The sequence below is a fragment of the Hylobates moloch genome, unplaced genomic scaffold (genome assembly GCF_009828535.3).
Source record: "Hylobates moloch isolate HMO894 unplaced genomic scaffold, HMol_V3 SCAFFOLD_16, whole genome shotgun sequence".
Lineage (NCBI taxonomy): Eukaryota > Metazoa > Chordata > Mammalia > Primates > Hylobatidae > Hylobates > Hylobates moloch.
This window is the reverse complement of record NW_026652291.1, coordinates 31815293-31828202: the sequence shown is the minus strand read 5'-3', so window position 1 is coordinate 31828202 and position 12910 is coordinate 31815293. Positions and strand designations below refer to the sequence as shown.

The 12910-nt window shown below is 46.4% G+C and overlaps 1 protein-coding gene across 3 annotated transcripts in view; it reads right to left on the bottom strand.

Moving 5' to 3' along the window:
- The window catches only part of HEATR4 (HEAT repeat containing 4), a 56096-nt gene that overhangs the window by 18219 nt on the left and 24967 nt on the right, over window positions 1-12910 (bottom strand). For all 3 annotated transcript variants that reach the window (XM_032179502.2, XM_032179503.2, XM_058429685.1), the window contains exons 7-13: window positions 12394-12555; window positions 11197-11357; window positions 9511-9615; window positions 5951-6069; window positions 3581-3761; window positions 2126-2195; window positions 1204-1393 (exon numbers count right to left, since the gene is read on the bottom strand). In XM_032179502.2, the coding sequence (XP_032035393.1) occupies window positions 1204-1393; window positions 2126-2195; window positions 3581-3761; window positions 5951-6069; window positions 9511-9615; window positions 11197-11357; window positions 12394-12555 (988 nt within the window). The remainder of the gene's footprint in view (window positions 1-1203; window positions 1394-2125; window positions 2196-3580; window positions 3762-5950; window positions 6070-9510; window positions 9616-11196; window positions 11358-12393; window positions 12556-12910) is intronic.

The window sequence follows — 12910 nt, the reverse complement described above, 5'->3', positions numbered from 1 at the left end:
TGCAATCTCGTCTTGGCTCCCTGCAACCTCCACCTCCTGGGTTCAAGAGTTTCTTCTGCCTCAGCCTCCCGAGTAGCTGGGACTACAGGCGCGTGCTGCCACGCCCAACTGATTTTTGTATTTTTAGTAGAGATGGGGTTTCACCATGTTGGCCAGGCTGGTCTAGAACTCCTGACCTCAGGTGATCCACCCGCCTTGGCCTCCCAAAGTGTTGGGGCTACAGGTGTGAGCCACCGCACCCGGCCACGTCTGTCTAATTTTTGTATTTTTAGTAGAGACAGGTTTCACCATGTTGGCCAGGCTGGTCTAGAACTCCAGACCTCAGATGATCCATCTGCCTCAGCCTCCCAAAGCGTTGGGATTACAGATGTGAGCCACCGCATCTGGCCAAGACAATATATTTGAAGGTGCCAGTAGGTACCATTTACTGAACACCTTTATGACAGGCGCTAAACATGTCATCTCATTAATTATCACCACAACCCTATAATGTAGACTATCACCTGCATTTGATACATGAAAAAAATGGGCTCACAGAGTTTAAATACCTTACACAGACTCACACAGCTATTGCATGCCAGAGCTGGAATTCAAACCCTGGTCTTTTTGACTCTAAAACTTGTTGTCCTAATAGGCACTTGATAAATGTTAGTTGAATATATGAATAACTTAAAACCCATCCTTTTTTTTTTTTTTTTGAGACGGAGTTTTGTTGCCCAGGCTGGAGTACAATGGCACCATCTCGGCTCACCACAACCTCCACCTCCCAGGTTCAAGTGATTCTCCTGCCTCAGCCTCCCTAGTAGCTGGGATTACAGGCATGTGCCACCATGCCTGGCTAATTTTGTATTTTTAGTAGAGACGGGGTTTCTCCATGTTGGTCAGGCTGGTCTTGAATTCCCGACCTCAGGTGATCCGCCTGCCTCAGCCTCCCAAAGTACTGGGATTACAGGCGTGAGCCACCGCGCCCGGCCAAAACCCATCCTGGTGGGGAGAAAAGATGCATAAACTACATAAGCTTGACTTTCAATCTAATTTAGGCCAGTTTTTTGGTTACCTACTTAGGTGAGTGGTGAATGTGCAGGTGAACCAGTGCTTTTACTGCCATTAGGCAGCCTGGCAAGGCAGGAACATATTCAATGAGCAAAGATGTGAGAGTTGGCAGTATAAGATCATGGCGGGAGCCAGAGGTTTAGTGCTTACTTTAGAACAGCATCGTGGTTCTCCAGGAGCAGCACGTCTAGGAAGGTGTCCCTGATCCGGTCCCCTTGAAGTTTCAGGGCTAGGATGCTACGGCAAGCTTCCAGCCGTACACCTGGTGACTCTTCATAGTGGATAGCCCAGAGCAGAAGATCCGTCAGCTCGGGACTTACTTGCCCAATCTGTCCCAAAGCTGCAGAGATTAGAGGGCAGCATGTCACTGAAGACTGAGCTTACTATATTCTAGCATCCAGAAATAAATTGAGTTTTGCAAACAATACCTTCCCTTTTGGATGGTAATCACCATTAGAATTTTAGGGATAGATCAGAGTGGGACATTACCTCTAAAGGATTCCTAGAAGAGGAGGGATGTTGCATCCCATCCTTGCCCATTAGGATATTTGCCTATTTGGGGATGAAATATAGAACAAATAACATGGAAGACCTGCCTAGTCCCAGCAGGGTGATGGGGAAAGGAGGCACAATTATTTATCTATGTCAAAAAGAGAAGCAATGCCAAAGATTCTAAAAAGAAACTAGGCAGATTAAGGGGCAGGGTTTTAGGTCTGTAGCAGTCTTGAAACTGATCTGACTTTTGCCGAGCATAATAGTTGAGATCTCCAAGGAAAGCAAGATGCATCCAGCACTGGATACCTACTTGGAACTTATCCTTAATTCTGTTGGCAGGGACTGTCTTGTCAGCCCTTTCTTTAACTTAATTTTGACATATACCTAGACTCAGGATCTTTCACTAAAAATTGAAGAAGAAAATTATTTTTCTCTTCTCAGACAAGGAACTTCTGAAAAGCTAAGATCATTAACTCTCCTGCGCTTCACCCCATTAGAGAGTTTCTGGGGATCATTTCTACTTGCATAGGGAAAGGTATTTAAGGTTGAAGAGTTTGGGGCACTACTTCTATAATACCTCGAATGGCAAAGGCCTTGATTTTCCAGTAAGGATCTCTCTGCATCAGGTTCAGGAGGCATTCAAGCACCTGGGATGGAAAAGGCAGTGTTGAGTGGGGTGGACCAGAGCAAGAATGAACCAGAAACAGCTGGGTGTGGTGGTGCACACCTGTAATCCTGGCATTTTGGGATGCCAAGGTGGGCAGATCACTTGAGGTCAGGAGTTTGAGACCAGCCTGGCCAACATGGTGAAACCCTGTCTCTGCTAAAAATACAAAAATTAACCGGGCATGGTGTCACACGCCTGTAATCCCAGCTACTCGGAGGCTGAGGTAGGAGAATTGCTTGAACCTGGGAGGCGGAGGTTGTAGTGAGCTGAGATCGTGCTGCTGTACTCCAGCCTGGGTGACAGAGCGAGACTCCATCTCAAAAAAGGAAACAAAACAAAACAAAGCAAAAGAACGAATCAGAAACAGGGAAACCACTTATCTCTAGAAGGAGCTATAATTGAAAAATGACCTATCAATTCTGGTGACAAATGAGCTGGAGCCTAAAGTACCAACCTATATGCATAGTGAGTATATTAGCTGAATTATCTGCTATTGATTTTCTCAGTCTGCAGATCTGTGGCCATATGGTTTCTCTTGAACACTTCAGACAGATTTTTCCCTAATAACGGAATTATAACTCCATTTATGGGAGTTGATCCTAAAGCCCATCAGCACCCAGGTAATGAGAAGCTAGTTAACTGAGGTGAGAATGGGATTCAGGGGTGTGCTCTAGAATTGAAGTCTGGGCTGGCTGGGAGCTAAACCAAGCTTGTCCAACATGTGGCCTAGGACAACTTTGAATGCAGCCCAACACAAATTTGTAAACTTTCTTAAAACGAGATTTATGCCAGGCGCGGTGGCTCATGCCTGTAATCCCAGCACTTTGGCAGGCCAAGGCGGGCGGATCACGAGGTCAGGACATTGAGACCATCCTGGCTAACACAGTGAAACCCCATCTCTACTAAAAACACAAAAAAATTAGCTGGGCATGGTGGCAGGTGCCTGTAGTCCCAGCTACACAGGATGCTGAGGCAGGAGAATGACGTGAACCTGGGAGGCGGAGCTTGCAGTGAGCCGAGATGGCTCCACTGCACTCCAGCTTGGGTAACAGAGCGAGACTCCGTCTCAAAAAAAAAAAAAAAAAGAATTATGCACTTTTTTTTTTTTTTTAGCTCATCAACTATCGTTAGTGTTAGTGTACTTTATATGTGGCCCAAGACAATTCTTCCATTGTGGCCCAGGGAAGCCAAAAGATTGGATGCCCCTGAAACAGTCCTGTTTGAAGTGGCTTATACACCCCCTTCCCAGTTCCGATCTCTCATTCTGTGTCCCCGCAGAATGTTGAGCATACTGTGCACAACCACGGAAGGTAATGCCCTCTTCAGGTCAATCAGGTAAGATGAGAATATGTTTCCCTGACTCACCATCTTGTCGCGGATCTGCAGGGCACCAGCTGCTAAACAGGCTGCCTGCCGAACTGCTGTGAAGTCATCAGAGAAGCAGTGCAGGAAGCTTGGGAGAAGCTTGGCGGTCATAAGCTTGAGCTCACCTATCAGGGAGAGAGCTTCCACACGCTCCTGGGAATTTCCTTGACCCAGCTTGACCCTGTAAGGCACAAGTTGCTTTTCTTTCACTTACTTAAACTTTCAGTACCTAACTCCCAACCCCCACTAATGCCCTCATGATAAAATCCGGGTTCTGTAGGCTGCCAATCCCATTCAGCCTTATGCTCATGAGATAAGTTTTACTGGGTACAGAGCTCGATTGTCTTCTTTACTTGAGTCCCTAATACATAGCTGTTCAGTAATTAGGTAATGCAGGGCTTTCAGTTACATTGAATGACTGAATAAAGGAAAATGTCAACTTGCACCTCTTTTCACAGTCAAGTTCTCTTCTCCATCGCCCTCACGTGTGCCATGATTATGTCTGCATTTGGCGTCTAGCCTGGAATGCCTATGCAGTCTTTTTGTTTGTTTAAATTATTTTTATTTATTTTATTATTTTTTTGAGACGGAGTCTTGGTCTGTTGCCCAGGCTGGAGTGCAGTGGCGCGATCTTCGCTCACTGCAAGCATTGCCTCCTGGGTTCACGCCATTCTCCTGCCTCAGCCTCCTGAGTAGCTGGGACTATAGGCGCCCGCCAAATTTTGTTTCTCTTGTATTTTTAGTAGAGATGGGGTTTCACCACGTTAGCCAGGATGGTCTTGATCTCCTGACTTCGTGATCCACCCGCCTCTGCCTCCCAAAGTGCTGGGATTACAGGCATGAGCCACCGCGCCCAGCCTTAAATTTTTAGAGATGGGGTCTTGCTATGTTGCCCAGGCTGGTCTTGAACTCCTGACCTCAAGTGATTCTCCTGCCTCAGCCTGAGTAGCTTGGATTATAGGCCCTTACCCACTCTGCCTGGCTCCTATGCAGTCTCTCTCTCTTTTTGTTTTTTTTTTTTGAGATAGGGTCTTTCTCTGTTGCCCAGGCTGGAATGCAGTGGCATGATGATGGCTCATGACAGCTTTGGACTTCCTGGACCCAGGCAGTCCTCTTGCCTCAGCCTCCCAAGCAGCTGGGACTACAGGCATACACCACCACACTGGCTAATTTTTTATTTATTTTATTTTATTATTATTATTTTTGAGACAGAGTCTCACTCTGTCACCCAGGCTGGAGTGCAGTGGCGTAATCTCCGCTCACTGCAAGCTCCACCTCCCAGGTTCATGCCATTCTCCTGCCTCAGCCTCCCGAATAGCTGGGACTACAGGTGCCCACCACCACGCCCTTTTGTATTTTTAGTAGAGACAGGGTTTCACCGTGTTAGTCAGGATGGTCTTGATCTCCTGACCTTGTGATCCACCCGCCTCGGCCTCCCAAGGTGCTGGGATTACAGGAGTGAGCCACCGTGCCTGGCCAATTTTTTTTTTTTTTTTTAATTTTTAGTAGAGGGAAGGTCTTGCTATGTTGCCCAGGCTGGTCTCGAACTCCTGGGCTCAGTTGATCCTCCTGCTTGGGAGTCTCAAAGTATTGGGATTACAGGCGTGTGCCACTGGGCTGGGCCTCCTGTGCAGTCTTAGCCACCCTCTGTGAAACTTGGCCTTACTCCTCTAGCCACGCTGAGTATTCCATTTTTCTGCTCCAGCAGTTATGGTATACGCCATTTGTTCTAGTTTTTAATGATTTGGTATTTTTAATTAGGTGTTTGTATATTTTGCATGTGGTCATCAGAATTGCGTCATACTTTTGAACACCCTCCAACAACCAAACCATTGCCTCACACCTACTGGGCACTCAATGCTTCTTTCCCTGGCCACGTTGTTAGTTTGTAGGGACCGTTAATCTTTTACAGTGGGACCTGGTCCAGGGTCCGTACAGAGGAGCTCAACAAATGCTGGGTGGCTGGATCCCAGGCCTCCTAAGCACTTTTTTTTTGAGATGGAGTCTCGCTCTGTCGCCAGGCTGGAGTGCAGTGGTGCGATCTCTGCTCACTGCAACCTCCGCCTCCCAGGTTCCAATTTTAGTATATGTGCTGCCGAAGCGAGCACCGCCTCCCAGGTTCAAGCGATTCTCCTGCCTCAGCCTCCCGAGTAGCTGGGATGACAGGCATGTGCTACCACGCCTGGCTAATTTTTTGTATTTTTAGTAAAGACAGGATTTTACTGTGTTAGCCAGGATGGTCTCGATCTCCTGACCTTGTGATCCGCCCGCCTCATCTTCCCAAAGTGTTGGGAGCCACCGTGCCCGGCCTGCCTCCTAAACACTTCTAAGAATTTAGAAGAGTGTCTCCTCATGTTGACTGGGTCTTACCTGATTATGTCGTGCACCTCTTTCCCGAGGCTCATTTGCCCCAGCGCCTGTGCAGCTGCTCGCCTCACTTCCTTATTCCAGTCATTCCACATCAGCTGGATCAACTTATGTTTCATATCCTATAAATAGGTATGATCATTAGGTATCATCACTTACTGAATGTTAATTTTGTGCTTGGCGTTGTGCTGTTTTTTCTTCTTTTTTTACTCATCACTGTACTAATGAGGATTGTCCTGAGTGTTTTTTTCCCATCCCTTACTCTCCCAAAGAATCCAGTGGGGCAGATATTACTACCATTTACAGATGATAGAAGGGAGGCTTTGATCAACTTGTCCAAGGTTAACCTGGTGGGTGCTGGAACCAGGACTCAAACCCAGCTCTCCCAAGCTCATCCTTTAAACTATGTAGTATCAGTGCCAACATAACCTGTACCTGGGAGACTTAAAATTTGAAAGTAATACTTTTTGAGGTGACCAGCTCATTGCAGTTTGCCTGGGACTCTCCTGGTTTTGGTACTGAAAGTCCCATGGCCTGGACAAACCAGAACAGTTGGTCGCTCTATAAGTGCACTTCTCTCAGAGAGGAATGGGCAAAGATGATTGTGTAAACGTGCTAACGCTGTTCTTCCTGCTAGAAGTATCTCCCTTCTCTCTCCTACTTGGTACTTGATGTCTTTGTAGTCTTCCTTTAGGATTTAGCTCAAAAGCATCGCCTTCCTATCACACTGATCTTTTATTAAAAATTAAAAAAATAAAATAAAAACATCTCCTTAGTGAAGTCTTCTTTGCCCCTTGTAAGCACAGGAAATCCCCACAACACCTTATAGCTGCTTCTGTTCTAGCTGTTTATAACATTTACTAAGGGAAGACTTATCCCTGCACCTCCAGCGGTAGCATAGTGCCTAGTGCATCGGATGTGGTCAGAAACTGCATGCTTACTGAATGAGTGAAAAGACTTATAGAAATACTGCCTTTCTTAGCTCCAGCAGTCTGCCATGAAGTCCTCGTCATCTTTACCTCAGCCCCTGCTAGCTCTGCATGTCTTTTTACTTTCAGTTGACAATTCTAAGGGACAAGTGCCAAGGAGGTGAAGGTACAAATGAATTGGAAGTTGTTAAAATGATATTGTTAAGATGCAGATTCTGATTGAGCTGCCCTAAGATGAGATTTTTGCATTTCTTTTTTTTTTTTTTTGAGACGGAGTTTCACTCTTGTTGCCCAGGCTGGAGTGCAATGGCACGATCTCGGCTCACTGCAACCTCCACCTCCCGGGTTCAAGTGATTCTCCTGCCTGAGCCTCCTGAGTAGCTGGGATTACAGGCATGTGCCACCACGCCTGGCTAATTTTTTTTTTTTTTTTTTTTTTGAGACGGAGCCTTGCTCTGTTGCCCAGGCTGGGGCACGGTGGTGCGATCTTGGCTCACTGCAACCTCCACCTCCCGGGATCACACTATTCTCCTGCCTCAGCCTCCTGAGTAGCTGGAACTACAGGTGCCTGCCACCATACCCGGCTAATTTTTTGTATTTTTAGTAGAGACAGGGTTTCACCGTGTTAGCCAGGATGGTCTCGATCTCCTGACCTCGTGATCCGCCCTCCTCGGCCTCCTAAAGTACTGGGATTACAGGTGTGAGCCACTGTGCCCGGCCGATTTTTGCATTTCTAATAAGCTCCTAGGTGACGCCTGTGCTGCTGGTCCAGGACTTTAGCAGCAGGGTGCTATAGCACTTGAGACAGAACTAACCCAAGTCCAAAACCTTTTCAGATGATTACTGTACTGAGTGGCCAGATTTTGTGCTTTCCATATCAAAATGTCAGGGTTACAGAGTGGAGGATGTTCACTTATCATGGATATGGCAATGTTCTGGGCTATTCTGGAGATACCCAAAGTTATAAAGAGAAGATGAAGTAGCACATAGGAAGAAGGGAAAGCGCCCATTTGGACAGCTGAAGATGATTGGGAAATAATGGCAAAAACGAAGTGTTGCCGGGAATTCCCTCTTTAGTTCTAGCTGAGCCCCACCATCTTCACCGTTTTTTGTTTTTTTTGTTTTTTTTTTTTTTAGATGGAGTCTCGCTCTGTCACCCAGGCTGGAGTGCAGTGGCACGATCTTGGCTCACTGAAACCTCTGCCTCCCAAGTTCAAGCGATTCTCCTTCCTCAGCCTCCCAAGTAGCTGGGATGACAGGTGTGTGCCACCATGCCCAGCTAATTAGAGACGGGATTTCGCCATGATGACCAGGCTGGTTTCAAACTCCTGGTCTCAAGTGATCCACCCGCCTCAGCCGCCCAAGGTGCTGAGATTACAGGCATGAGCCACCGTACCGGACCCCTTCACAGAACTTTAACCAATAAATTTAACCCACACTAATCTCTCTCTCTCTGAAAAGTTTTAAAAAGAGTACCTTATACTTATTGCTTGTTCTTGAATCATTTGTATATATTAGTCTTGTTATTTCTACCATAGTGTTAATTTTGTGAAAGCTGGGATGATGGTTTTTTTGTTTTGTTTTTGTTTTTTTTGAGACAGAGTCTCGCACTGTCGCCCAGGCTGGAGTGCAGTGGCGTGATCTCAGCTCACCGCAACCTCTCCCTCCCAGGTTCAAGCAATTCTTGTGCCTCAGCCTCCCAAGTAGCTAGGATTACAGGTGCCAGCCACCACACCTGGCTAATTTTTGTATTTTAGTACAGATGGGGTTTCACTATGTTGGCCAGGCTGGTCAACTCCTGAGCTCTGATCCACCTGCCTCAGCCTCCCAAAGTGCTGGCATTACAGGTGTGAGCCACCGTGCCTGGCCGGAACTATGTTTTATATGTGTGTGCCGAACACTCAGAGAAGCAGCACAGACACTCATTTAGATGGGTTTTTGGGTAGTTTAAGTTAGTGCTTCTCGAATGATCTTTGATGAAGAACCAATTTTGGGGGGGAAAATATGCCATTGACTGATAAAGTCTGTTGATATTGAGGCAATATCAAATTACTATAAACATTTCTTTTTTTTTTTTTTTTGAGATGGAGTCTCCTCCGTCACCCAGGCTAGAGTGCAGTGGTGAGATCTTGGTTCACTGCAACCTCTGCCTCTGGGTTCAAGCGATTCTCCTGCCTCAGCCTCCCGAGTAGCTGGGATTATAGGTGCGTGCCACCACACCCTGCTAATTTTTGTATTTTTAGTAGAGATGGAGTTTCACCATGTTGGTCAGGCTGGTCTCCAACTCCTGACCTCATGATCCGCCTGCCTTGGCCTCCCCAAGTGCTGGGATTACAGATGTGAGCCATCGCACCCGGCCTACTATAAACGTTTCTAAACTCCTGTCAGTTTTTGTGCTATTTCATTGTGGATCAGTTACCAACAGTTTATGGACCACCAGTGCACTGAGAAGCATTGGCTTCCAGACAGACATATTAGCATTTGAAGATAATTCTGGGCTGGAAATAAGAAGTAGTGATGTGGGAACACAGATCTGTTTGGTAAGAATGGAATAATACATAGCAAAAAGTAGAAGGCCTCTGTAGCTCAGCCTCTCTTAGGCTTTCTGTCCTGGAGGCAAAGAAAGAGGTTTACCAAGCAGACATTTCCACTGATCCGGGAGAAAGCCTGGCAGGCCACAATCCGGTTCTTCCATTGACAGCTGTTCAGCTCCACAGCAAGCATGGTGTATATCAGGGTCTGAGGAAATGGAAGACTTACAATCACTTTTAGAGATACTAGAATCTTGAAGTTACATTCTGACATGGCATCCTGCATTATTAATGTCACCAGTGGGCTTACAAGAGATGGGGCATGTTTCCGTCACAGCCAACTGACTCTGGGATCATAAATTGGGGAACAAAATACAAATTTAATAACTTAAACAGAAAACTGGGACCTTCCTTTCCTGACTTTAACTGTTTTTGTTTGTTTGTTTGTTTGTTTGTTTGTTTCTGAGAAGAAGTCTTGCTCTTGTCCCCCAGGCTGGAGTGTAGTGGCGCGATCTCGGCTCACTGCAACTTCCACCTCTCGGGTTCAAGTGATTCTGCTGCCTCAGCCTCCCAAGTAGCTGGGATTACAGGCGCCTGCCACCACGCCCGGTTAATTTTTGTATTTTTAGTAGAGGCAGGGTTTTACCATGTTGGTGCCAGGCTGGTCTTGAACTCCTGACCTCAGGTGATCTGCCCGCCTCGGCCTCCCAAAGTGCTGGGATTACAGGCGTGAGCCGCCGCGCCCGGCCTCCTGTCTTTAACTGTTTTTACCCCTAAAATGATTTTTATATGTCTCAAGCTTATGACTTTCACATTTCTATTGAAAGTAACTAAACACAAATGTAGGTCTCTGCAGTTTTCAATGGGAAACTTCTAGCAGAAGCAAATTCTACATGTCACAACTCTTCTTGCATATGCAAATAGAGACCATTTGCAACCTAATTCTCACTTTTCTCTCAGCTAACTGTTGTGACTTCCCCTTGCATACACCTCTACACCCAGGTTTACTCATGCTTATTCTACCTTTACTTATGCTTGAGATCGTCAACCCAACCGGCTGCATTTTATCTAATTAATTAATTATGTAATTAATTTTTTGAGACAGGGTCTTGCTCTGTCACTCAGGCTGGAGTACAATGGTGTGATCTCAGCTTGCTGCAGCCCCAACCTGCCAGGCTCAAGTGATTCTCCCACCTCAGCCTCCTGAGTAGCTAGGATTACAGGTACATACCACCATGCCTGACTAATTTTATTTCTTTTTTTGTAGAGACAGGGTCTCACTATATTGCCCAGGCTGGTCTTGAAAACCTGGACTCAAGGGATACTCCCACCTCAGCCTCCCAAAGTGCTGGGATTACAGGTGTGAGTGACCATGCCCAGCCCAGCTGCATTTTATTTTATTTTATTTGTTTGAGACAGAGTCTTGCTCTATCACCTAGGCTGGAGTGTAGTGGCGTGATCTCAGCTCACTGCAATCTCCACCTCCCAGGCTGAAGCGATTTTCATGCCTCAGCCTCCCGAGTAGCTGGGACTACAGGTGTGCACCACTGCACCTGTCTAATTTTTGTATTTTTAGTAGAGATGAGGTTTCACCCATGTTGGCCAGTCTGGTCTCGAACTCTTGACCTCAAGTGATCCATCTGCCTCAGCCTCCTGAAGTGTTGGGATTAGAGGCATGAGCCACTGCCCTGGCCCCAGCTGCATTTTAGATTGCTTACATTCACTGACCTCAAAGACCTAATTGCTCCCCAAAACTGTATCTTTCTCTGACCCGGTAATGGACACATACTGTCTTCTCACTCAGATGGCTCAGGAGGATATAAGACTGTTCCTCAGTGTCCTCATTCTTCTTTGTAAACAGCTGGTGGAGGATCCTCTTAATCACAGGGTAAGTGGCAGTACCTTCCAGAGCCAAGCACTGAGCTGCAGCCCAGCTATCCACACTGTTACCTGCCACAGTTGGGTGAAAAAGAGTTCAGAATGGTGATGTGTTTTCTCTCTAGAGAACAGCCTTTGGACTGATACCCAAGGCTGCTACCCACCTGATATCTCACTTCCTTGTGCCCCACTCAGCCTAGAAATACAATTTCTTATTTAAACCATATTTAGAAGAATCATATTGGCTGGGCGCCGTGGCTAACACCTGTAATCCCCACATTTTGGGAGGCCAAGGTGGGCGGATCACCTAAGGTCAGGAGTTCGAGACCAGCCTGGCCAACATGGTAAAACCCCATCTCTACTAAAAATACAAAAATCAGCCGGGCGTGGTGGCACACGCCTGTAATCCCAGCTACTTGGGAGGCTGAGGCAGGAGAATTGCTTGAACCCAGGAGGCGGAGGTTGCAGTGAGCTGAGATCCCACCATCACACTCCAGCCTGGGCAACGAGAGTGAAACTATGTCTCAAAAAAAAAAAAAAAAAAAAAAAAAAAAAAAAAAAAAAAAAAAAAAAATTTAGTCCAGCTACCACTTGGTGGCAGTGTACCTGTTTTGTTAAAGTACCTAGAAAGAGCAAATTTTCTTTTTTTCCTTTTTTTTAGAGACAGGGTCTTGCTCTGTCACCCAGGTTGGAGTACAGTGGCACCGTTGTGGCTTACTGCAGCTTCAACCCCCTGGGCTCAAGCTGACTCTGATAAGCATGTATATATAGGTCTGCCTCAGCCTCCCAGGTAGCTGGGTCTACTGGAGCACACCACCACACTTGGCTAATTTTAAAATTTTTTATAGAGATGGCGTCTTGTTATGTTGCCCAGGCTGGTTTAGAACTCCTATGCTTAGACGATCCTGTCGCCTTGGCCTCCCAAAGTGCTGGGATTACAGGTGTGAGCAACAGCATCTGGCCCTAATTTTCAAATGGTCTAACATAAATCTAAACCCAATACAGCAGACATTGCAGAGCATGACAGTGGAGTGGAAAGGACTGGGAAAGCTGATAGTGAGATGTCTATCCCATATTTCCAGGTCAGAAGTAACAGGGAGTTACTTACCCTTCAGAAGGGCAGTCTGCATGATGTTCTGGGCAAGGGGATTATGTGACTGTATGGCATATTGGCATATTGCTGCTGCCATCCGCACATGGGCATTCTTGTCACAAAGAGCAGCCTCTAGGGCAGGCAGTAGAACCTCCGGCAAGTCCTGGATGGTCTTGTCTGTGATCAAAAGAGCCAGGTAAGAGAGTACTAGCCCCTTTGCTTTTCTCACACACAGCTTTCTTTCTACAGCCATGTGGTGGCCAACCTCAGTCCCAGTTGCAGTTGCTTAGTGCTATGTAATATAACTACAGTTTAGCTGAGCCCTTCAGATGGGCAGGATTTTATGCTCAAGGTGTTAAATCTCACCTGTGTGCTGGTACGCCAATTCCCAATCCTTTATCATCTGGCCTCTAAACAGCTATATTTAAGCCAAAGAAGAATGTTTCCAGCTAGGCTACAGTGAACTACACCATTAGTTTTACAGATTAAAAGCAACCAATTTGCCCCATGAGCCTTTAGATAGATAGATAGA